At 45.2% G+C, this 24,600-nt stretch overlaps 1 protein-coding gene across 4 annotated transcripts in view; it reads left to right on the top strand.

The window, feature by feature from the left end:
* The window catches only part of TNRC6B (trinucleotide repeat containing adaptor 6B), a 754,281-nt gene that overhangs the window by 471,102 nt on the left and 258,579 nt on the right, over positions 1 to 24,600 (top strand). For all 4 annotated transcript variants that reach the window (XM_082265794.1, XM_082265793.1, XM_082265791.1 and 1 more), the window contains 3 exons: positions 21,133 to 21,258; positions 21,372 to 21,503; positions 22,068 to 22,169. In XM_082265794.1, coding sequence (XP_082121920.1) covers positions 21,133 to 21,258; positions 21,372 to 21,503; positions 22,068 to 22,169 — 360 coding nt within the window. The remainder of the gene's footprint in view (positions 1 to 21,132; positions 21,259 to 21,371; positions 21,504 to 22,067; positions 22,170 to 24,600) is intronic.

The raw sequence follows: 24,600 nt of genomic DNA, 5'->3' as shown, positions 1-24,600 counted from the left end.
CCCACCACAATGTGCCAGACAGCCAGCCACCCACCACAATGTGCCAGACAGCCAGCCACCCACCACAATGTGCCAGACAGCCAGCCACCCACCACAATGTGCCAGACAGCCAGCCACCCACCACAATGTGCCAGACAGCCAGCCACCCACCACAATGTGCCAGACAGCCATCCACCACAATGTGCCAGACAGCCAGCCATCCACCACAGGGTGCCCGCAAGCCAGCCATTAAGCATTAAACAAAAATTAACATGTCCAGTACCAGATTTGTGTCAAAAATTGTCTTTATTTTTTAAAACTTTAAATGTACAAAATATCGGCCGATACCGATACGTTGTGACCCAAAATATCGGTATCGCCCCTGAAAAAAACATATTGGTCTATCCCTACTCCAAACTGGCCTCATCGGTCTTGGTACGCAGACCTGGTAAAGATGGTAGTCGAGCCTCCCTGGCGGTTGCCTCTGAGGGAAGACCTGCTGTCTCAGGGGCCAATTGTAACGCTCCTGCGTTTTATGTATGATGTGGATTTTCAGCTGCAGAAATATTCCACTTCAGTAGTCATGTAGAGAAACGCTGAGACACCATTCCCAACTCTCAATGACTCATCATGTGTGGATGATCTCAATTCAGCAAGTAAATACACACACTCAATAAGATGTTTCCTAGAGTGACTTATGTATATAGTAACACAGTGATGATAGGCTGAAAGAGACAGGTTGGGTAGAGATGGTAGATGACAGACACTTGAAAGGAAATGTTCTTGAAAGTAAGATAGTAGCAGATGGGATGCAGATAGGTTTAGCAATCATGTATGGTAGCAGATGACAGAGTAGCAGGTGGACATACAAGAGAGATCAACCCAGTGCAAGAACAGGTGGTAGTAGGCTCAAGAACTAGCAATCTTAGATAATGCAGATGTAGTAATAGTCCTTAGTATGCAGAGCTAGATAGTGTAAGCTTTAGTATGAAAGTTATAGAGGTTTCCCCTGTGGGGTACTTATCACTAATAGCAATGTAGCAGAGGAGAGGTTCGGCAAGAGCGGATGATTCGGTAGCGGGATACAGGGATCAGCGCAGCGTGGTTCCGACAGCGAGGTATGCTTGCAAGCATGAGAGCTTCAAGACAGGTTAGCATCAAGGCACAAAGCAGTTTGAACGAACACATGTGAGTGAGAGCCGGCGATCTAAATAGCCATCCAGTCTGGCGCTCAGTGATGACAGCATCAGTCTTAAAGGTGTATGCGCACCATACCAAAAGAGAATGGTGGGGCGCATACACTTATGAAAGAGTAATTAGGGTACCCAAAGGTACCAGAACATTACAGTACCCCCCCCCCCTTAAGGCCTCTGGAGCTGGTTTGTCTGGGTACTTCGCATGAAAATTGCGGATTAATCTAGAGGCATGTATGTCAGAGTTGTTTAGCCAGGTGTCGTCTTGGGGCCCATAGTTCTTCCATCGAACCAAGTACTGAAGTCTTCCTCTGTGGATACGAGAATCCAGAATCTCTTATCTCATATTCTTCTCCACCTTCAACTTGTACAGGAGGAGGAGGAGGGATAGTAGGCCTTATTCCTTGGTCAGGAACATGGGGCTTCAGTAGCGACACATGGAAAATGGGATGTATTTTGAGGTCTATTGGCAATGTAAGCTGTACTGCAGCTTTTCCAATAAGTTTCTTGATTGGGAAAGGTCCCAAGAACAGAGGTCCAAGCTTTTTGCTAGGGATTTTCAGTCTTAAATTTTTTGTTGAGAGCCAAACGAGGTCCCCGATAGCGTACTGAGGAGAAGGTCTTCTGCGAAGATCATAGTACTTCTTTTGTTGACTATGAGCGTGTGCAATAGAGCTGCACGATTCTGGCCAAAATGAGAATCACGATTTTTTAGCTTGGAATAAAGATCACGATTCTCTCACGATTCGCTGTGTAACAAAAAAAAATTGGGATAACTTTACTGTTACGTTTTTTTTTTATTCATTAAAGTCTATTAATTGCGTTTGAAAGACTGCTGCGCAAATACAGTGTGACATAAAATATTACAATAATCGCCATTTTATTCTGTAGGGTCTCTGCTAAAAAAAATATATAAAATGTTTGGGGGTTCTAAGTACTTTTCTAGCAAAAAAAAATGATTTTAACTTGCAAGCAACAAATGTCAGAAAAAGATCCAGTCTTTAAGAGGTTAAACTTCCTTTCTCCCTGGCAGAGGGAAGAAAAAGATACAATGTAATCATTTTTGTTTATAGTTACTGGGAGACTATTTGCCGGGAGGCTTTTTTTTTTTTTTTCCACAGCTGTTCTCTCTGCTATGCAGCTATGCAAAGAATCGAGCATATTTCAGGGTTAGATCGTCAGGAGGGGTGAATCGAGATCGCGATTTTCATACGATTAATCGTGCAGCTCTAGTGTGCAATGGTAGTATTAAGCAAACCCAGAGAGTCCTTTATTTGGGTAAGATAGTCTGAAGCTACTGGGTTATTTGAAGGAAGGATGCGTGGTGGAAGAATAGAGGGATGAAACCCATAGTTCAAGTAGAACGGACTCTGCTTGGTCGTACTGTGGGTTGCGTTGTTGTAGGCAAATTCTGCCAGAGGGAGAAGATCCACCCAATCATCCTGTTGGTAAGAAGTGTAACAACGTAAATATTGCTCGATGCATTGGTTGACTCTTTCAGTCTGTCCGTTGGTCTGCGGATGGTAAGGAGAAGTGAGCTTCCGCTCGATCCGTAGTATGTGACATAGTTCTTGCCAGAACTTGGAAATATATTGTGATCCACGGTCAGACAGAAGAGTTTTTGGGATACCATGTAACTTAGACATGTTTCATCAGGAGTTCTGACGTTTGTTTGGACGAAGGTAGTCTGCGAATAGCAATGAAATGTGCCATTTTTGTCAGATGGTCCACTGACACTAAGATGGTATTAAATCCTTTGGAAGGAGGCAATTCCACTATAAAGTCCAAGGACACAACTTCCCATGGAGTTTGGGGTATTGGTAGACTGCATAGTAGACCGGATGGTCTCGTAGTGTCAATTTTGGACCTGGCACAGACATTGCATGAAGAGATGAATTTTTGTATAGATGTTTTCATGTCAGGCCACCAGAATTGCCTGGTAATCAGATTAAGAGTCTTTGTCATACCCATATGTCCTGCCATAGGCACATCATGCGATAATTCCAAGATCTTGGTGCGTATGGTAGGTGGTATGTAAAGTTTGTCGTTGTAGTAGAGGAAGCCTTCTGCATCAGTATTTAGTTGTGGTGGGGGTGAATCCAAACTTATACCATGCAAAACCTCTTCCTTCAAGGAACGGACAACTCCAATAATGCGTTTGTGAGGTATTATAGGAACGGAAGGGATTTCGAAGTAGTTTTCTTCAGTTAGTCGTGATAGTGCATCCGCCTTTTTGTTCTTATCTGCAGGTGTGTAGGTCACTAGGAAGTTAAACCTTAGAAAGAATAGTGACCATCGTACCTGTCGGTGCGAGAGAGTTTTGTTAGTCTGAAGATATTGGAGATTTTTATGGTCCGTGTATATAAGTATTGGTAATTGGGTGCCTTCGAGTAGATGTCGCCAATTCTCCAGAGCCAATTTTATAGCAAGCAGTTCCTTTTCACCCACGGGGTAATTTATCTCTGGACTGCTTAGGGATTTAGAAAAAAAGGCGACTGGATGAAGTGGTGAAGTGTGAGTTGGTCGTTGGGAGAGTATTGCTCCTACTGCCATGTTTGACGCATCTACTTCCAGAATGTATTGGAGGGATGGGTCTGGATGGCGTAGTATGGGAGCAGAAGTAAACCTTGTCTTTAACAGGTGAAAAGCTTTATTTGCTTCATCTGACCATTTGAATGGTTTTTTAATGCTAGTGAGCTGTGTGAGGGGTCTCACAATGGCAGAGAAGTTTCTAATGAACTTCCTGTAGAAATTCGAAAATCCAAGGAATCGCTGTGTGGTTGGTGTAGGCCAATCCTGAATGCAGGATATCTTACTCATGTCCATCTCGATTCCTGTTTTGGATATGATGTAGCCTAGAAACAGTACCTCTTCTTTATGAAACAAGCATTTTTTCAGTTTCACATAAAGGTTGTGTGCAAGCAATCTCGATAATACTAGTCTTACATGTCTTATGTGTTCAGACAGGGATCGTGAATATATAAGTATATCGTCCAGATATACCACAACACAGACATCTAGTAAGTCTCTGAAAATATCGTTTATAAATCGTTGAAAAACTGCAGGGGCGTTGCATAGCCCGAATGGCATTACAAGATATTCGAACAATCCGTATCTGGTTCTGAATGCAGTCTTCCACTCGTGTCCGTCACGGATTCGAATGAGATTGTATGCTCCTTTCAGGTCCAATTTTGAAAAATAGGTAGCTCCACGCACCTGCTCAATGAGCTCAGGGATAAGCGGTAGAGGATAGCGATCTTTTATTGTAATAGCATTCAATTGCCTATAGTCGATGATAGGCCTGAGACTTGAGTCCTTATTGCGGACAAAAAAGAGTCCTGCTGCTGTAGAAGAAGTGGAAGGTCTAATAAAACCTTTTTCCAAATTCTCATCCAAATAGTCTTTGAGATGGGAAAGTTCATCCTGTGAAAGAGGATAAACATGACCGAACGGCAATTTGCTATTTGGGAGTAGATCAATGCTACAATCATAGTCTCGATGGGGAGGTAGTGCTTGAGCATTTTTCTCAAGAAAAACCTCAGAGAGATCCTGATAACATAGTGGTGCAATCTCATCTGTCAACACAGACAGGATCTTCCCGAAAGACGGGAGGTTACACGTACCCTCGCAATAGCAAGAGAGGAAGGTCAGGGTCCGTTCCTTCCAATCTATGGTTGGTTGATGTGTATGCAACCAGGGAAGTCCCAAAACAATGGGAAAGTGGGGTGAAGGTATTAGATCGAAGGCAGTGGTCTCCATATGAGACCCGTTAGTAGTGACTAGGAGTGCCTGTGTCTGATCAGTGATCGGACCAGAGGATAAAGGAACACCGTTAATAAGACTCACTGAGACAGGTTTAAGTTTAGAAATAATAGGATCTTTATTTAAAGCAGCAAAACGTATGTCAATATAATTTCCACAAGATCCTGTGTCAATCATGGCCTTAGTAGTAATCCTGTTCTGGTCCCACTGTAATGTTAAGCAAACAGAAAGGTAAGGGTTAGTGATTGAAGTTGTCAATCCCCCTAGGAGGACATGTGAACACTCACCCTTCTTTTTGTAGACTAGGGGACAGACGTTTATCTTGTGATCCGGGGATGCACAGTACAAGCAGAGATTACCAGATCATCTTCTGGCTCTTTCCATAGTTGATAGAGGTGGGCGTATGGTTCCTACCTCCATAGGAACGGGGTCAACGGCCGAAATCCGAGAAGAACTGGATAATGGCATTCCCATTTTCTCAGCCTTTCTTTCTCGTAGTCTTCTATCTATGGTGATACTGAGTTGTATCAATGCATCCAGGGTTTTTGGCAGATCCGCTCGGGCGAGCTCGTCTTTAACGGCCTCTGATAGGCCAAGCCTAAATTGGGATTTCAGAGATGCATCATTCCATTCTGAATCAAGGGTCCATCTCTTGAATTCTGCGACAAAGTCTTCTACAGGTCTCCCACCTTGTTTCAAGGATCTTAATTGAAGATCGGCAGTACTCTGCCTATTGGGATCATCATATAGGCTAGTGAGTTCTGCTAGGAACAAGGCATAGGAGTTGAGAAGCTGGTCGCTTTTCTCAAAAATAGAGTCTGCCCAGGCCCGAGGATCGCCTGTTAGGTAAGAAATAATAGTACAAACCTTAATGTGATCAATAAGGTAGGTACGGGGTTTTAGCAAGAAAAGTAACTCACATGCGTTTTTAAATTCGCGAAATTTTTTGCGATCGCCTGTAAATACCAAAGGAGGATTTATTTTGGGTTCAGGGGACTGAGCAGTGGTAAGTTGTCAGTTTAATTACCTGCTGCGACAGAGCCTGATTGTCTTCTTTTAATTCAGCAAGTGCGTGTATTAACGCAGGTACTTGCTGTTTTAATTGTGTCATCTGAGTGGTTATTTCTGCTGAATCCATTTGTGGTTCGTTCAATCTGTAACGCTCCTGCGTTTTATGTATGATGTGGATTTTCAGCTGCAGAAATATTCCACTTCAGTAGTCATGTAGAGAAACGCTGAGACACCATTCCCAACTCTCAATGACTCATCATGTGTGGATGATCTCAATTCAGCAAGTAAATACACACACTCAATAAGATGTTTCCTAGAGTGACTTATGTATATAGTAACACAGTGATGATAGGCTGAAAGAGACAGGTTGGGTAGAGATGGTAGATGACGGACACTTGAAAGGAAATGTTCTTGAAAGTAAGATAGTAGCAGATGGGATGCAGATAGGTTTAGCAATCATGTATGGTAGCAGATGACAGAGTAGCAGGTGGACATACAAGAGAGATCAACCCAGTGCAAGAACAGGTGGTAGTAGGCTCAAGAGCTAGCAATCTTAGATAATGCAGATGTAGTAATAGTCCTTAGTATGCAGAGCTAGATAGTGTAAGCTTTAGTATGAAAGTTATAGAGGTTTCCCCTGTGGGGTACTTATCACTAATAGCAATGTAGCAGAGGAGAGGTTCGGCAAGAGCGGATGATCCGGTAGCGGGATACAGGGATCAGCGCAGCGTGGTTCCGACAGCGAGGTATGCTTGCAAGCATGAGAGCTTCAAGACAGGTTAGCATCAAGGCACAAAGCAGTTTGAATGAACACATGTGAGTGAGAGCCGGCGATCTAAATAGCCATCCAGTCCGGCGCTCAGTGATGACAGCATCAGTCTTAAAGGTGTATGCGCACCTTACCAAAAGAGAATGGTGGGGCGCATACACTTATGAAAGAGTAATTAGGGTACCCAAAGGTACCAGAACATTACACCAATCTTCCATCCTACTTTAAGGTCGCTGGCTTTACCGGCATGGCTGTTGAAGGCCAGGTGCTGAGAGATAGAGGTCTCTCGGAGTCTGTGATTCCTACCCTGCTGAGGGCTAGGAAAGCGACTTCCAGAAAGATTTATCCTCACATGTGGAAGACGTATATTTCATGGTGTGAATCGCAAAAATTGCAGCCTCGCCTTTTCCCGGTGGCTAGGGTCTTGGCTTTCTTGCAGAAAGGAGTTGAGCAATCGTTGGCCTTGGGCACGTTCAAAGGGCCACGTATCGGCCCTGACGATATACTTCCAACACCCAAATACCTTAATTTGCACCTTTTTTTAAGACTCCTCCGAGAAGATCCCCCTTGTCTTCGTGGGAATTGACTTTGGTTTTGTCTATTCTTCAAAAGCCTCCTTTTGGGAATATTAGGGACATGTCTCTGCCTTTGTTATATCATATTTCCTTTTTGTTGGCTATTACTTCTGCCCGCAGAGTATCTGAGTTGGCGGCTCTTTCCTGTTGTTCACCTTATTTGATTGTCCACTGAGATAAAGTGGTTCTCCGACCTAATCCGTCTTTTTTTCCAGGTGGTGTCTGATTTCCATTTAAATTAGGCATTGTTTTGCCTTCACTCTGTCCTAAGCCTAAGCATCCCAAGGAAATTGCCTTGCACTCTCTGGCCGTGGTACGGGCGATCAAAGTTGACCAGTTGGCCACGGAGTCCTTTAGGAAATGTGACTCTCTTTTTGTCCTTACTGAGGAATCTCGTAAGGGTTTGGCTGCGTCTGCTGCGACTATATCCAGATGGATTGGGCAGACGGTTCTACAGGCTTATTCATTGAAGGGTTAGGTTCCTCCTTTCCCTGTGACAGTGCATTCTCCCAGAGCGCTGAGTGCCTCTTGGGCTTTTCATCATCAGGCCTCTGTTACTCAAGTGTGTAAGGTGGCGACTTGGTCGTCTGTGCATATTTTTTCCAAAATTCTACAGGGTTGATTTGTTGGCATCTTCGGATGCATCCTTTGGCCGCAAGGTTTCGCAGGCTGCTGTTTAAACTAGTTTTTCTCTTTAACCGCTTGCCGAATGCGCACAGTATATTTACTGCGGCAGTCGGCCCCGGCCAGGCAGAGTGACGTAGGTCTACGTCGCTTGCCTGTCACTCCTTCCAGAGCCAATAGCGGGCGGGCGCGCGCCCGCCGAGGCGCGCGCCCGCCTCGGCTCGTTCACGGAGGAGTGCGGGAGTGTGACTGGCGGACCCGATGTCCGCCGGTCACACTACGATCGCCGCTACAGCGGGAGAAAGACAGAGCGGCTTGTGTAAACAAGCCACCTGTCAGTTCTCCCTGTGTAAAAGTGAAGATCAAACAGTTCTACTATGTAGAACTGTTGATCTTTGTTTTTACACTAGTAGACCTGTCCCTACACAGTTAGAATCACGCCCCTAGGACACACTTAACCCCTCCCTGTCCAATACTGTTAACCCCTTCCCTGCCAGTGTCATTTTTGCAGTAACAGTGCATATATATAGCACTGATTACTGTAGAAATGTCACTGGTACCCCCAAAAGTGTCAAAAATGTCAGTCAAGGGTCCGATCTGTCCGCCGCAATGTCGCAGTACCGCAAAAAAAATCGCAGATCGCCGCCATTACTCGTTAAAAAAAAAAACACCAAAAATGACAAAAATCTTTCCCTTTGTTAGTAAACGCGATAACTTTTGCGCAAACCAATCAAAATACGCTTTTTGCGATTTTTTTTACCAAACATAGGTAGCGTAAAACAAATTGGCCGAAAATTTTAAAAAATTTTGATTTTTACATTTTTTTTTGGGGGAATTTCATATAAAAAAAAGTGAAAAATATTGTTGTTTTTGCAAAAATTACGCTCTTTTTTTGTTTATAGCGCGTGATCAAAAAATCGCACAGGTGATCAAATACCACCAAAAGAAAGCTCTGTTTGTGGGAAAAAAAGGACGTGAAATTCGTTTAGGTACAGCGTCGCACGACCGCGCGATTGTCCGTTAAAGTCACGCAGTAAAAAATCGCAAAATAACCCCTGGTCTTTTAGCAGGAAAATCCTCCGGTGGTAAAGTGGTTAAGGGGCATATATTTATTCTCTACGGGTAAGCTCCTATTGTTCCTGGTTGAGCCTTGTTACCCAGTTTTCTACGTTTAGCCTTTGGAAAAACGTTACCTTTTTTTTGGTTGCGTTTTTTCCCACCCCTCATGTCTACACTGCTTTGGGACGTCCCAGTGGTCTAAGAAGTATGAGAGCTGCGTCTGTCAATGGACGATAGAGAAAACTAGATTTTTGTAAGAACTTAATTTAAAATCCTTTTCTCTTGAGTCCATTGACAGACGCTGTAAACGCCCCCCCACCCCCTGATATGGTGATGATTTTTTGTCTTCTTTCACTGCTTGGAACAAAACTGTTTTGCTTGGGCAGGGTGTGTGGGGTTATGCCTATAGGGACAGCCTCTTGGGCGTGATGAATTGCTTTTTTCTCTATCGCTCATTGACAGACGTAGTCTTCTTGATTCTCAAGAGCTGGGTTATGTTGTCTCCGCAGGAGTAGGACTAGGCAGAAAGACAAAACGTTCTGGCTCCACCTTAGGGGCAGTCCCTGAGGGTATATCCTCCCTCTCTCTGCTACAGGGAATCAGTTTTTTTCTGTCTAGTCAGGAGTAAGGACCTAAGTTCCTTGCTGGGATCTTTTGGTCCTGGCAAGACTTTTTTCTTTAAGAAAAAGACATTTTTTAGGATGGAATCGGAATCCGGAATCCCTGGACAATCAGATCCGATTGAGCAAACAGACCAGAGAGTCTCTGGTCTGGTGGCTTCGGTCTCCGATGCTCAGCCAGGGAAAGTCATTTCTGCCAATATATTGGACGATAGTGACCACGGATGCCAGTCTATCCGGATGGGGAGGAATTCTCGGTCAATTATCTGTCCAGGGACTTTGGTCCCTGGAAGAATCCAGGTTACCGATAAATGTATTGGAACTGAGAGCGATCAGACTTTGTCTGATTCACTGGACCGAGCAGCTCCAGGGCAGCCCGGTTCGGATCCAGTCGGACAATGCCACGGCCGTGGCTTATGTCAATCACCAGGGGGGCACCAAGAGTGTCCGAGCGGCCAAAGAAGTGGCTTGCATTCTTCGCTGGGCGGAACGATTTGTTCCAGCAATCTCTGCGGTGTTCATTCCGGGGGTGGAGAATTGGCAGGCAGATTATCTCAGCCGTCAGACTCTGGATCAGGGGGAATGGTCCCTCCATCCAGACGTTTTCCACCAGTTGTGCCTACGGTGGGGCACCCCGGATGTGGATCTGTTGGCATCACGATTCAACAGGAAAGTTCAGAGATTCGTGGCTCGCTCCCGCGATCCTCTAGCAGAAACCGCAGACGCACTGATCGCCCCGTGGGGGCAATACCAGCTAATATATGCCTTCCCTCCTCTCGCGTTACTGCCAAGACTTCTTCGCAGGATAGAGGAGGAAGGAATTCCAGTAATTCTGGTAGCTCCGGACTGGCCTCGTCGAGCTTGGTACGCCGACGTGGTCAGACTGGTGGCGGACGTCCCGTGGACACTTCCTCTCAGGGAGGACCTACTGTCTCAGGGACCGATCTTCCATCCTGCTTTACGATCGCTGGCTTTAACGGCCTGGCTATTGAGACCCAGGTGCTGAAGGACAAGGGATTGTCAGCTTCAGTTATTCCTACTCTAGTTGAAGCAAGGAAAGCGACTTCCAGAAAGATTTATCATCGCACTTGGAAGTCCTACATTGCATGGTGTGAACCTTTGGGGTTCCGTCCTCGGTCTTATTCGATTAGTCGAATATTAGCTTTTCTGCAACAAGGGGTTGAGCAGAAACTGGCCTTGAGTACTATCAAGGGTCAGGTCTCAGCATTAGCTATCTTCTTTCAGAAGCCTTTGGCTACTCATTCCTTGGTGCGGAATTTCATCCAGGGGGTGCGACATCTGGCTCCGCCAGTGCACGCGCCGTTACCCCCCTGGGATCTTAATTTAGTGTTGTCGGTTCTTCAGAAACCTCCCTTTGAAGATATTAGGGAGATTCCTCTACCTACGTTGTCCCAGAAGGTGGCCTTCTTGGTGGCTATCACTTCTGCACGCAGGGTGTCAGAACTGGCCGCATTATCTTGTCGTTCACCATATCTGGTGGTTCATAGAGATAAGGTGGTTCTTCGTCCGAATCCATCCTTCCTACCAAAAGTGGTTTCAGAATTTCATCTGAATGAAGAAATTGTGTTACCTTCCCTGTGTCCTAAGCCCAGTCATCCTCGAGAGTTTGCTTTACACTCCTTGGATGTGGTCCGGGCGATCAGGGTATACTTGAAAACGACAGACTCGTTTCGCAAGACGGATTCACTTTTTGTGATCCCAGATGGACCCAAAAAGGGGTTGCCTGCATCTGCCGTGACCATTTCCAGATGGATCAGACAGACGGTAGTACAGGCTTATTCTATTAAGGGTCGGGAGCCCCCGTTCCCTGTTAAGGCGCACTCCACTCGGGCACTTAGTGCGTCATGGGCCTTTCGCCATCAGGCGTCAGTGGTCCAGGTGTGCAAGGCGGCTACCTGGTCGTCGGTGCATACCTTTACTAAACATTATAAAGTTGATGTAATGGCATCGTCTGATGCCTTGTTTGGCCGCAAGGTTTTGCAGGCCGCAATTTGAGGAGACCAGTGGTCTGCCTCGAGGGTTTTTTCCGTTGGAAAATTTTTCTTTAGTCTCATTCTTTGTTTATAATGAGCCTTTAAAACTTCTAGTTTGGTACCGGTTGGGCCTTCTAGATTGGATTTGATTTTGTCAATCCCACCCCTCATTTGTGGCACTGCTTCTGGATGTCCCAGCTCTTGAGAATCAAGAAGACTACGTCTGTCAATGAGCGATCGAGAAAAATGGATTTTTGTAAGATCTTACCGTAAAATCCTTTTCTCTTAAGCTCATTGACAGACGTAGTACCCGCCCCTCTATCATTGAGTTGGGTTGGGTTAAATTCTCTGTACTGCTTTAAAACAGAACTGATTCCCTGTAGCAGAGAGAGGGAGGATATACCCTCAGGGACTGCCCCTAAGGTGGAGCCAGAACGTTTTGTCTTTCTGCCTAGTCCTACTCCTGCGGAGACAACATAACCCAGCTCTTGAGAATCAAGAAGACTACGTCTGTCAATGAGCTTAAGAGAAAAGGATTTTACGGTAAGATCTTACAAAAATCCATTTTTTCCTGCCTAGTACTACTCCTGCAGGGGGCAGCTTAACCCAATGGTCTAAGAAGTAGGAGAGCTGCGTCTGTCAATGGACTCGAGAGAAGGATTTTACGGTAAGTTCTTACAACAATCCAGTTTTTGCTTTTAAGTGTAGATGTTAAATCTGAGGTTTTTTTGACCCCCGATCCCACAATTAAAGAGGACCTGTCCTGCTTTATTTCTTTTACAAGAGATGTTTACATTCCTTGTAATAGGAATAAAAAAAAACCCTTTTTTGAAAGGGACAGTATAAAAATAAAAAGTAAAATAAATTAAAAAAAAATAAAAATTAAAGTGCCCCGTCCCTCTGAGCTCTTGTGCAGAAGCGAACGCATACGCAAGTCGCACCAACATATGTAAAGGGTGTTAAAACCACACGTGAGGTATAGGCCACGATTGTTGGAGTGAGAGCAATAATTCTTGCCCTGGACCTCCTCTGTACTCTAAACTTGTAATCTGTAGAAATTGTTAAAGCGTCACCTATGGAGATTTTGAAGTACCAATTTTTTTTTGCCATTCCACAAGCAATTTTGAAGCATAACATGTTAGGTTTCATATTATAGCAAAAAATTGGGCTATGTTACAGTTTTCCTATTTTTTTTATTAAAAAAAGCGTATTTTGTTTTTATTTATTAAATTGCGGTTGTAAGACCGCTGCGCAAATACAGTGTGACAAAAGTATTGCAACGATCTCCATTTTATTCTCTAGGGTCTCTGCTTAAAAAAATATATGTTTGGGGGTTCGAAGTAATTTTCTAGCAAAAAAAAAAAAAAAACTGATTTTAACTTGTAAAAACAAGTGTCAGTAATAGGCCTGGTCCTTAAGTGGTTAAAACACCTGCGTTAATGTGCATTGCATTTTGGCAGCCAATGCATTTGAATGGTGTTAATTAGGGATGCACCGAAATGAAAATTCTGGGCCGAAACCGAAAATGCTGGATGCCCTTGGCCGAAAACCGAAACTAAAATGACTTTTTTCCCCCAAATGATTTTAAAATAGAAAGAAGAGGGGCATACACCAAAAACAGGCAGACATACACCTGTAGCTGCCACCCTGTCGCAGTATAGTTGTTAATTTAATTACCAATGATATTTGTATTATGCAGCATGAGAGGGTTAATGTATTGCCACTGCTGGTCACTGATGAATTAGTGACCGACCAGTGGCAGTTAATTAACCCCTTTGTGCTGCATTAGTGCAACCAGTATCAGTGTTAATTAACACTGGTTGCACTGCTACTGGTTGCACTAATGCAGCAAAAAGGGGTTAATTAACTGCCACTGGTCGGTCACTAATTCATCAGTGACCAGCAGTGGCAATACCTTAACCCCCTCATGCTGCATAATACCATTGGTAAGCTCGCCTCACTCAGCATCCCCCCCCCCTGCCTCAGCGCCCCCCCCACACTGCCTCAGCGCCCCCCCCACTGCCTCAGCGTCCCTCACCATTCCAATACAATCTCCTTACTTTCACTCGGCTCCAGTCCTCCTGTGTCCTTCCTTTCAAAAGACGCGCCTCTGGCCGGCGGCCCGCCTCCCGGTGATGTCACTACTACTACGGGCGAGCTATTAGTAGCCGCTCGCCCGCCCGCCCGGTGTGTTAGTTCATTCATGCACAGATCGTAGTAGTAGTGACATCACCGGGAGGCGGGCCGCCGGCCAGAGGCATGTCTTTTGAAACCTGCGCTGCGCCCTTGGCGGCCATATTTAGTATCGGCATCTTTAACCCATTTTCGGCCGAAATGGAATAAGCCCATTTTCGGCCGAAAATTTTGGTGGCCAAAATGTCAGTGTACCACTAATGTTAGTGTTTCCCTGTGCAGCTAAAACCAGCACAGGTGCATTAGCATAGTGAGTTAAGGTGTTATTCAAAATTCAAAAACACTGTGCACCACCACATGCAGTAACTCATTACTGCAGTAGTGTGAATCCAGTCTAAAGGTATCCTAACGTGTTGACTGCATCCCAGTCCAGATTGGTATGTTAATACCTCTGGAATTCATGTTCAGTGAGGGTGTTAGAGAGTTTCTATGGATTCACTAGGAAATTGCTCTGCCTTAGTTTTGTATCAATTTAATCACAATAACCATTGTCAAGCATGCACCACAGCTGAGCCTTTTGCTCAACTTCAGTTGTCAGTGTTCGAAGTTTCTAAACATTGTTTCATAAAGCAATGCAATTTACAGTACACAGAATTGTCATTGTGTAAACTGCAAGGCTGCTACTTAAACTCATTGCAAGATTGTCAGCTTTGGATATTTTTATATTGCCTTCATGAACAAAATGTCACCTGCTGTGTTATTTTCCCAACATGTGAATGCATGCTAAAGAAAGATGACTGCTCAGATTATAAGGTTATTTATGTGTAAACAAGAGTAATGAACGCTGTTGATCTAAAATTGTCAAAAGCATTAATGTGTAGATCTGTACACTTTGGGGGAGATTTACTAAAACTGGTGTACACAGAATCTGCTGCATCTGTGCATAGTATCCAAATAGCTTCTAATTAGCTGTGATAATAAAACCTAGAAGCTGTGGTGCTTACATTTTTTTTTTCTCTAACGTTCATTGACAGACGCAATTCTCTCTTATTCATATCAGAAGGGTAATACTGACCCTACAGGAGTAGGACACTAGGCAGAATAAAGTTATGACTACGCCTATGGGCAGTCCCGGAGGGTACACGCTCTCTCTTCCTGCATAGGGTGCCAGTTTTAATCTGCCTGGTCAGGAGTAAGGACCTAGTTCCTTGCTGGGATCTTTAGTCCTGGCATAGAAGTAATTTTTTTTTTTTTATGTAGATTTTTTTTTTTAGCGATTAGTCATTTTTACTCCGGATCGTTCTTCTAGCAGTTATGCTGGGCTAAATGACAGACTGGACCCCCATATCCAGTGGTCACCCAGTCTGGCCATCAAGCACGTGCAGAGCTTAGCTCTGCGCTGGGTTGGCGGCGACATAGTTCCGCTGCACGGGACCTGGCCCCGCGAGTTAAACGTCTCGCCAGGACACACGGCAGGGTCTAGGCTGATGTTGCAGCGTTCCTATTTGACCGACAGCCCCCCTACTCCGGTGGCATGGGGTCCAGCCATGAGATGGCGCCTGCCTGTGTCCCAGTATGGTGAGTAAACATCCCCCGTCCCCCACTTTCCCTGGCGGATTTTGGAATGGACACGGGCCCTCTCTCTGGGGTGGTCGGACCCTCTCCATACGGGGCCTCCATTTTGTTGTAGCCTCTGTCTGCTTCTATGGGGGTGGCCATCTTAGTACACCCGTTTTCGGCCATTTTGCGGTCGATTTTTTTTGCTTTGGAGGCCGGTGGGAGTGCCAGGAGGACAGTGTGTCATGAGGGTGGTCTCTCCCTCTGTGCGGGGGTCTGTTAGCGCGCGCCTGACCTCCGGGGGGCACTGTAGCACTGTGGGACAGCTTTCTAAAAAAAAAAAGTAATTTTTGTCTTATTTTTTTAAAGTTGCTGGCGGGTTCTTCAGGTTCAGTATGGACCCTGCAGGCCATTTGTTCCCACCTGACCCACTCACGGAGGCCGCAGGGCCTTCCGGATTGCCACTATCCATCGATGCCTTTTCGGCAGTTCGGGACGCATTTGGGCCCAGGTGAAGGTGGTAGGTGCGCTGAAACGTTTCTCCGCCTACCCCTGCCTCATCTGATGTCTCGGAGTCTGAGTCTGGCTCAGCCGTCGCAGACGTGGGGCGTCCCTGCCGAGTCTGTTACCTCGCACCCTGTCTCCTCGGATGATGAGGATGACCTTTCTACCTCCCCTGCCGCGACAGGCGCTGGTGGATGCACTGGCTGTTTCGGTGCGTTACACCCTGCAATTTGGGGGTCGCAGCAGCGGCTATGCCTGGGGCGCAGGTGGCATCTGGCACTCGCATGCCATCTGGAGCTGCTCTTTTTGCTGGCTGCTCATGGAGGAGGGGACCGTCCTGAGACGTTCCCCTGGGGTGTCTAAGCAGCCGTTAGATGTTGCCCTTTTGGGGAGTCTCTGGTACAGAGGACTGTTCCGCCTTTGGTGGACGTACGGTCTCTAGCTGAATGGGACTACCGGTGTTCCACTGTGGCCTGCGCTCTGTACTCCCTGCATAGTCTGCACTGGAAACAGTGTTTGTTTTCCCTTGCCATGCAGACTCTGCCTGATGGGCGGAGTTCCACTGCCGTGACTTGGTGTGGGGCATGTCCCACTTGCCCTGGGGGAGCTGTTGGACCAGCTGGCGCAGGGGCTGCAATTTGTTTGCAATGCCGCTCTGCTCGAGGCTCCCTTATGTCATTCACCAAGGGTGTCCTTGCGGCCTTGAATGTTTAAATTCTTCATTGGGCAGTGCACCTTGTTCCTGCTCTTCCGCTGTTCCCTTTTCAGGTGTGGAAACCTTGGCGGGTGGATTGCCTCAGTCAACAGGCCTTAGATGCAGGGAAATGGTCCCTTCATCCAGAGGTATTTCTGCAGTTGTGCTTTCATTGGGGGCACTGCAGACGTGAACCTGTTGGTGTTGCATCTACAGCATAGTGCTGCGATTTGTTGCCCGCTCACGGGACCCTCTTGACGGGTGCAATGGTGGCACCGTGGGTTCTGTCATGGGTAAGAACATTTGCTAGGTTCAACTTGAACAATGCCGTGAGCATGGTCACCTGCTCACGGCTGCCACCGGCATGGTCGTGTGTGCGTGCTCACGGATGGGCCAAGGTCAGTCTCAGCTGCGGTCTGCCTTTCCTCCTCCCAAGTTGCTGCCAAGAATTTTTTGCAGGATCGAGGTGGAAGGGATTCCGGTCTTTCTCTTGGCTCCGGACGGGCCTCACCGAGCTTGGTACTCCGGCTTGGTCATGCTGGCCGCAGACGCTCCTTGGAGAATTCCTCTCAGGGAGGAGTTATTGTCTCTAGGGCCCATCTCCCATCCGACTTTGCGGTCGCTGACTTTGCTAACTTGGCTGTTGAGTGCCAGGTGCTGAAGGATGGGGTTTGGCTGCTTCAGTGATTCCCACCCTGCTTGAGGCGTGGGAAGTGACTTCTAGGGTGATTTTTGTTCATCATACGAGACAGTCATATATTGCGTGGGCTTCCCCTTGCTCTTACTCGGTGGCCCAGATCTTGGCTTCCTTCAATGGGGAGTTGATCACAAGTTGGCCTTGAGTTCTGTCAAGAGTCAAGTTTCAGTTTTGGCAAATTTCTTCTGAAGGCTGTTGGCCGCCTGTGCCCTGGTGCCTAACTTCTTCCAGGGGGTGCGACACTTGGTGCTTTCGATGCGACCTCCGTCACCCACTGGGGACCTTGATTTGGTGCAGTCGGTTCTTTTAGACCCTCTGTTTGGAAGTATTTGAGGGTATCCCCTGCTTTCCTTATTTCAGAAGGTTGCCTTCTTGGTGGCTGTCACTCTGCGTGCAGATGTTGGCACTGGCGACATTGTCCTGTCGTTCTCCCTATATGTTGATCATGGGGCCAAGTGGTACTTCGTCCGGATCCATCCTTTCCTCCAAAGGTGGTTTCTGGTGTTCACTTGCACGGGGACATTGTATTCTCATCTTGTGTCCTGAGCCTTCACATCCTAAGGAATGTGCATTGCTTACTCGGTTTAGAGTGCGGGCACTCAAGGTGTACTTGGCGTCTACTGAGTCTTTTCGTGAGTCAGCTTCACTCTCTGTACTTACGGATGGCCCGTGAACGGGACTGCCTGCGTCTGCTGCACCTATTGCCAGTTGGATCTCCCCTTGCGGATATATTTTACATGGTTATACAAGCTGTACACTCACTACTTTACATTGTAGCAAAGTTTAGTTTCTTCAGTGTTGTCACATGAAATGATAATAAAATATTTACAAAAATGTGTACTCACTTTTGTGAGAAACTGGATGTCTTGGATGGTGGATAATCGAATATACCACTCTTTGAGCAAAGATCCTTCCACTTCTCGCAGAGATGCCAAAGGCGGAAATCGAGCCTGAACCTTGTTCTCTAAAATTGACCATAGTGGTTTTATGATATTGAGGTCCGGTGACCACGGTGCTCAGGGAACGTGTAAGACTTAGTCTGCATGCTTGTCAAACCATGATTTGACAACATCAGCTGTGAGAATCAGAGCAGTTATGGTCTATGTAAATTGCTCTGTATTCTGGAAACAATGTCTACACCATGGGGTGCACATGATTGGCCAAAATGTGTACATAGTCTCTGGCAGTGACTCTACCTTTATAGGTGATGATGGGACCTGCAGAATACCAAGATATGGCTATCCACACCAAGATTGTGCCACCGCCATGCTTTAGCATTGGCACAAGATGGTCCCGGTCAAAAGCTTGAGATGGTGTTTACCACTCCTAAACACGTCTAGTGGTTGGGAACAGTGTGAAGCTTGATTAATCGGATCATTTTACAGTCTTCCATGGATCGATAGTCCACAATCTATGGATGTTGCACCACTTTCTCCTCTTCTTAGCATAATTATCGGTTACTAGTGGTTTGGCAATTGCAGCTGACCGTGAATGTTTTGCTGATGGTGTTTCCTTTGCACAGTTTTTTTGGACACAGACTTGGAGGACTGAGATTGAACTCTGCAGTCACTTTTGCAGCAGCAGTTTTCTTATTCCGGGTCACAATTCTGCACAATGCTCTTTTTGTCTCTTTCGGTCACTTGACCATGTTGACCGCGCTTATGCTTATTAGACAACATTTTCCCAAAAACTGTATATGGCGTCCTAACCTTTTGACACTGTACCTCACGACACCGCAAATAAATTGGCAACTTCGGTCACAGAAGCGCCAGCTAAGCCGGCACCAACAATTTGCCCTCTTTGAAACTCAGTAAGCTCTGACAGGACTCCATATTACTAGCAGTGCATGCAGTGAATGACAAGTGAGGCTTCCCACACCCGTTAGCTAGGTGTCTCGTCATGCAGCGTAAGCAAAGGAATGTTACATAACTTCCACATTCAATGTGAAACATGCCACTTTCACACATGTAAATCATGTTTCTATATTTTTGTCCAACCTCTGTGTGTATATGTGTGTGTGTGTGTGTGTGTATATATATATATATATATATATATATATATATATATATATATATATATATGTATGTATACATTTTTGGATGGTTTATTTCAACATTTCTCACCTTCATGTGGTGAGAGGACTTGGAGTTTGTGCCTGCTATGGAGGAGAAAAAAATAATTTTCTTCAGATCATATTAAGTTCTCGTCTCTGGTCCCTGTAGAATGTGATAAATTTGTGCACCACTCAGCTCATTAAACCTTTATTGAAAAATGTAAGGAGCCAAGTAAAAAATTTATCAGCTAAACAGTGACTGCATTCCATCAGACTCCCGCAGATGTCTGAATCAATAACTGGCATTCCTCGTTCCTCAAATCACGCTGTTTGGTGCTTTTCCACAGTTTTCACACATCTATCTTGTTCTTGGACAATAACATTGGCCTTTCCATGGTGATTGGATCAAAGAATCAGTGCAACTTTTGTGACTATAAATGCTGGTATTTTTTCCTAACACTTATTAGAAGTTGCTTAGATAAGCTGCTAAACTACATTACCATTGCAGAACCAAGTCTTTATTGACTGTGACTAATTCTACATTCACACGGGCCACTAAATTTCATAGATTAGTTGGGTTTAGAGGACTTTTCTAAAAGCACCTGGTCTCACACAATGCAAAGTAATCATGCTATTCATACATAACGATTAGCAGTGTTTAGTTGCATACAGTACAAAGAAAAGAAGGAAAGTGCTGTATCCATGGTTGACTTTTCATCCCTATCTTCAGCTAAACACACATTGCATTTAGCGACAGATAGCTGTGGTTTATTTGGCAGCAGAAAATTACGCACTTCCCCTTTTCTTGTTGGTATTCATGCTCATAATCATTTTTTTATATTGATTCATTCATCCTCATGTTGTTCATGCTTTGTAGATCTGCTCTAGCAATAGTTAATACGCTGTCAAAGGTGAATGTTGACATTCTGGTAAAGTCATAAAAAAATTTTTATACAAGTTCTGATTTCCTCATACAGCATGACAAAATATCACCTAGGTAGACGCTGGAATGTTAGGGGATGTACCAATCTTCGCTTCATTTACCTTTTTCTCTGCCTCTCTGGGCTTGTTCACACCAGAACATGGTGTGGGAATTCACGCTCTGTGTGCGCTACTCTTGCATATACAGGTATGAAATCAAATGGTACCGCAGTACCATACAGCACGTTTTTAAAAGTAGAGCATGCACTACTTTGCCTGTGTTCCACTGCGATTTGCAGGCTATGCATATAAATTGGCTGTCAAATTGCTCCACAGTGTTCCAGTATGATCAGGCCTATCTACTTGCACAGAAAGTTACCCACTAGGGGGAAGAGGAGGTGCCTGGGGTATAACAATACCTAAGAATGGGGTATTGGGGACAAAGCATGTCAATGTGGACGCTCCACAATGCAGCGAAACTCCTGTAATCTCATTTACAAATGGCTGAAGGAAATATTTTTACATTTTTTCAAGTGTAGATTACTGGCTTCAAATAATCACTGAAAAAAAATCACTGGATTGTAACCGTGTATTCAAAATTTATGCAAATATTACTCAAACCGATAAACAGGATTTGGTGGGAATCTTCAAATTGTGAAAATAAATATCTAGAGTATAGTCACATAACATCTACATTAAGCAGCATGTTTCTTTCTTGAACAATTTGCTAATAAATTGTATTCATTGGAAAAAGCCACCTTGATTTAGGTTCAACAAATATGTATTATATTGGTTCTCTAATGGATATTCTTCATATACATGTGTGTGTGTGTAGATTTATCAAAGTATCTGTATACTTCTCTCAAAAAGCCCCTGACTTTGTAATGCACAGGAATCCAATTTGATAGTCCACGGGCTTGTAAGTATATCAAACCTGTAAAATTACATCCTTCAGAAATGTAGTCATACATTTTTTTATTTCTTTAGGGTGGCAATCACGGTCTGTTCGGCAACAGCGCTGCACAATCGCGAGGCATGCACAACCCTGTGCCATCGCTCAACTCCTCTCCCAACCTCCGGGCACAAGTGCCTCCCCAGTTCCTCTCTCCACAGGTGGGTCATGGCCTGTTTTTGGTAATACATTTGCAAATATATTCTTAACTTTCAAATAACTACAGTGTTTCAAAATCTTAGCCATTCAGATTTTTTTTCCCTCTTCCTTTCAGGTCTCAGCCTCTATGCTGAAGCAATTTCCAAACAGTAACATGAGCCCAGGACTGTTTAACATGGGGCCTCAGCTCTCTCCACAGCAGATCGCCATGCTCAGCCAACTCCCTCAAATCCAGCAGTTTCAGCTGGTAATCTTTAAGTTTATGCTTTTTAAATATATTTGCGCCTACATGTGTATTATCTAATCTAATTTTTGCATCAAATATTCTAAAGAGAATTAGAATAATAATTTTTTTGACCAACAGAAGACTGTACAAGGACAAGAGATTTTCGTTTAAAGAGCCACCCTTATATTGTTTAGCTTAGGGAGACAAAGCATGTGTAAAGGTACACCGATATATTAGGTGTCAGTTGTTTTAAGCCAGATTAGACAATTAGTCTTATGCCTTTGCACAGTGCTAGACATCCTGCCTGAAGGGAAATAGTGAACACTCTTGGTACAGTGCTGCTTTTTGCCTAATAAGTCAGTGCTAAAGATGTATAGTTGCAGCTCACACTCTTTATAGTTTAAACTTGTGTTTTTAGTAGATGATGCCTGTTTCCAGGGCAGACTTTGCCTATACAGACTTTATCTACTTATGATTATTTATCTATGATGTGTGGTGATTGGAAAGTTTTTGAACCACTTACTTTTTAATCACTAAAAATCAACAGTGTTGGCTAAATCCATTGATGTGTTTTATCTTGCGCAGGCCTGCCAGCTTCTTCTGCAGCAGCAACAGCAGCAGCAGCAGCAGCTTCTCCAGAATCAGAGGAAGATCTCACAGGCTGTCAGGCAGCAACAAGAACAGCAGGTGACTGTCAACATTTTTGTTTAAGGTCCGGTTCACACGACTTCCGATGCGACTTTGCCCTAAGACCTTATGTCCTACTTCCATGCGACTTCAATGAACAGGAGCTGACAATACCATGCTCTTTGAGTCTATTATGAATCTTTAGGGGAGGAAAAAAATGGTGTGCCCCCCCCCCCTTAGGTCTGGTATGGATTTTGAGGGGAAACCCCAGGCCAAAAAATGGTGTGGGGTCCCCCCCCAAAATCCCTAATAGACCCTTATCTGAGCATGCAGCCTGGGGGGGGCAGATGAGCGAGCCCCCCCCCCCTCCTTCCTAGGCCAAATGCCCTCAACATGGGTGGGGCTCTTCCCTACAACCCTGAGCGGTGGTTGTGGAGGTCTGGGGGCAGGGGGTTTGTAGGAATCTGAAAGTCCCCTTAACATACCCGGCCCCCAATATGAATGAATTTAGGGTAATATATATATATATATATATATATATATATATACACACACACACATATACTGCTCAAAAGGAACACTTTTTAATCAGAGTATAGCATCAAGTCAATTAAACTCCTGGGATATTGATTTGGTCATTTAAGTTGTAGAAGGGGTTGGTATTCAGTTTCAGCTACTTTGGTGTTAATGAAATTAACAGGTGCACTAGATGGGCAACAATGAGATGACCTCCAAAATAAGAATGCCTACAGGTGGAGGCACTTGTCATTTTTTTTTTCCCCCTATTCATCTTTTCTGACTGTGTTTCACTATTTTTACATTTGGCTAGGTTCAGTGTCACTATTGGTAGCATGAGGCGATACCTGTACCCAGTAGAGGTTGCACAGGCAGTCCAACTCCTCCAGAATGGCACATCTATACGTGCCATTGCCAGGTTTGCTGTGTCTCTCAGCACAGTCTCAAGAGCATGGAGGAGATTCCAGGAGACAGGCAGTTACTCTAGGAGAGCTGGATGGGGCCGTAAAAAGTCCCTAACCCAACAGCAGGACCGGTATCTGCTCCTTTGTGCAAGGAGGAACAGAATGAGCACTGCCAGAGCCCTACAAAATGACCTCCAGCAGGTCACTGGTGTGAATGTCTCTGTCCAAACAATCAGAAACAGACTTCATGAGGGTGGTCTGAGGTCGACATCCTCTAGTGAGCCCTGTGCTCACTGCCCGGCACTGTGGAGTTTGAAGGCATTTGCCATTGAACACCAGAACTGGCTGAAGCCATGGAGAACGTTATGCTGCCTGTAACATCGTTTAGCATGACCGGTTTGGTGGTATATTAGTGATGGTCTGGGGAGCCATATCCATGGAGGGACGCACAGACCTAGACGAGGGCACCCTGACTGCCATTAGGTATTGGGATGAAATCCTTGAACCCATTGTCAGACCCTACACTGGTGCAGTGAGCCCTGGGTTCCTCCTGGTGCACGACAATGCCCGGCCTCATGTGGTGAGAGTATGCAGCCAGTTTGGGGATGGCACCTTCCTGTTCCAACATGACTGCACACCAGTGCACAAAGCAAGGTCCATAAAGACATGGATGAGCAAATTTGGGATAGAGGTACTTAACTGGCCTTCACAGAGTCCGGACTTCAACCGGATAGAACACCTTAGGGCTGAGTTAGAGCGAGGACTGCAAGCCAGGCCTTCTCATCCAACATCAGTGCCTGGCCTCACAAATGCGCTTCTAGAAGAATTGGGTAAACATTCCCATAGACACACTTCTAAACCTTGTTGACAGCCTTCCCAGAAGAGTTAAAGCTGTTATAGCTGCAAAGGGTGGGCCAACTCAATATTGGCCCCTATGGACTAAGATTGGGATGCCATTAAAGTTCATGTGTGTAAAGGTAGGTGTCCCACCAATACTTTTGACAATATAGTGTCTGTGTGTGTGTGTATGTATATATATATATATATAGTACAGACTAAAAGTTTGGACACACCTTCTCATTCAAAGAGTTTTTTCTTTATTTTCATGACTATGAAAATTGTAGAGTCACACTTCCAAGAGGTAGTCACCTGAAATGGTCTTCCAACAGTCTTGAAGGAGTTCCCAGATGCTTAGCACTTGTTGGCCCTTTTGCCTTCACTCTGCGGTCCAGCTCACCCCAGACCATCTCGATTGGGTTCAGGTCTGGTGACTGTGGAGGCCAGGTCATCTGGCGCAGCACCCCATCACTCTCCTTCTTGGTCAAATAGCCCTTACACAGCCTGGTGGTGTGTTTGGGGTCATTGTCCTGTTGAAAAATAAATGATGGTCCAACTAAACGCAAACCGGATGGAATAGCATGCCGCTGCAAGATGCTGTGGTAGCCATGCTGGTTCAGATTGCCTTAAATTTTGAATAAATCCCCAACAGTGTCACCAGCAAAGCACCCCCACACCATCACACCTCCTCCTCCATGCTTCACGGTGGGAACCAGGCATGTAGTTCACCTTTT

This window comes from Pelophylax lessonae (assembly GCF_965119305.1).
Source record: "Pelophylax lessonae genome assembly, chromosome: 8".
NCBI lineage: Eukaryota > Metazoa > Chordata > Amphibia > Anura > Ranidae > Pelophylax > Pelophylax lessonae.
The sequence above is the reverse complement of the archived record's forward strand: the minus strand, read 5'-3'. Positions and strand labels throughout refer to the sequence as shown.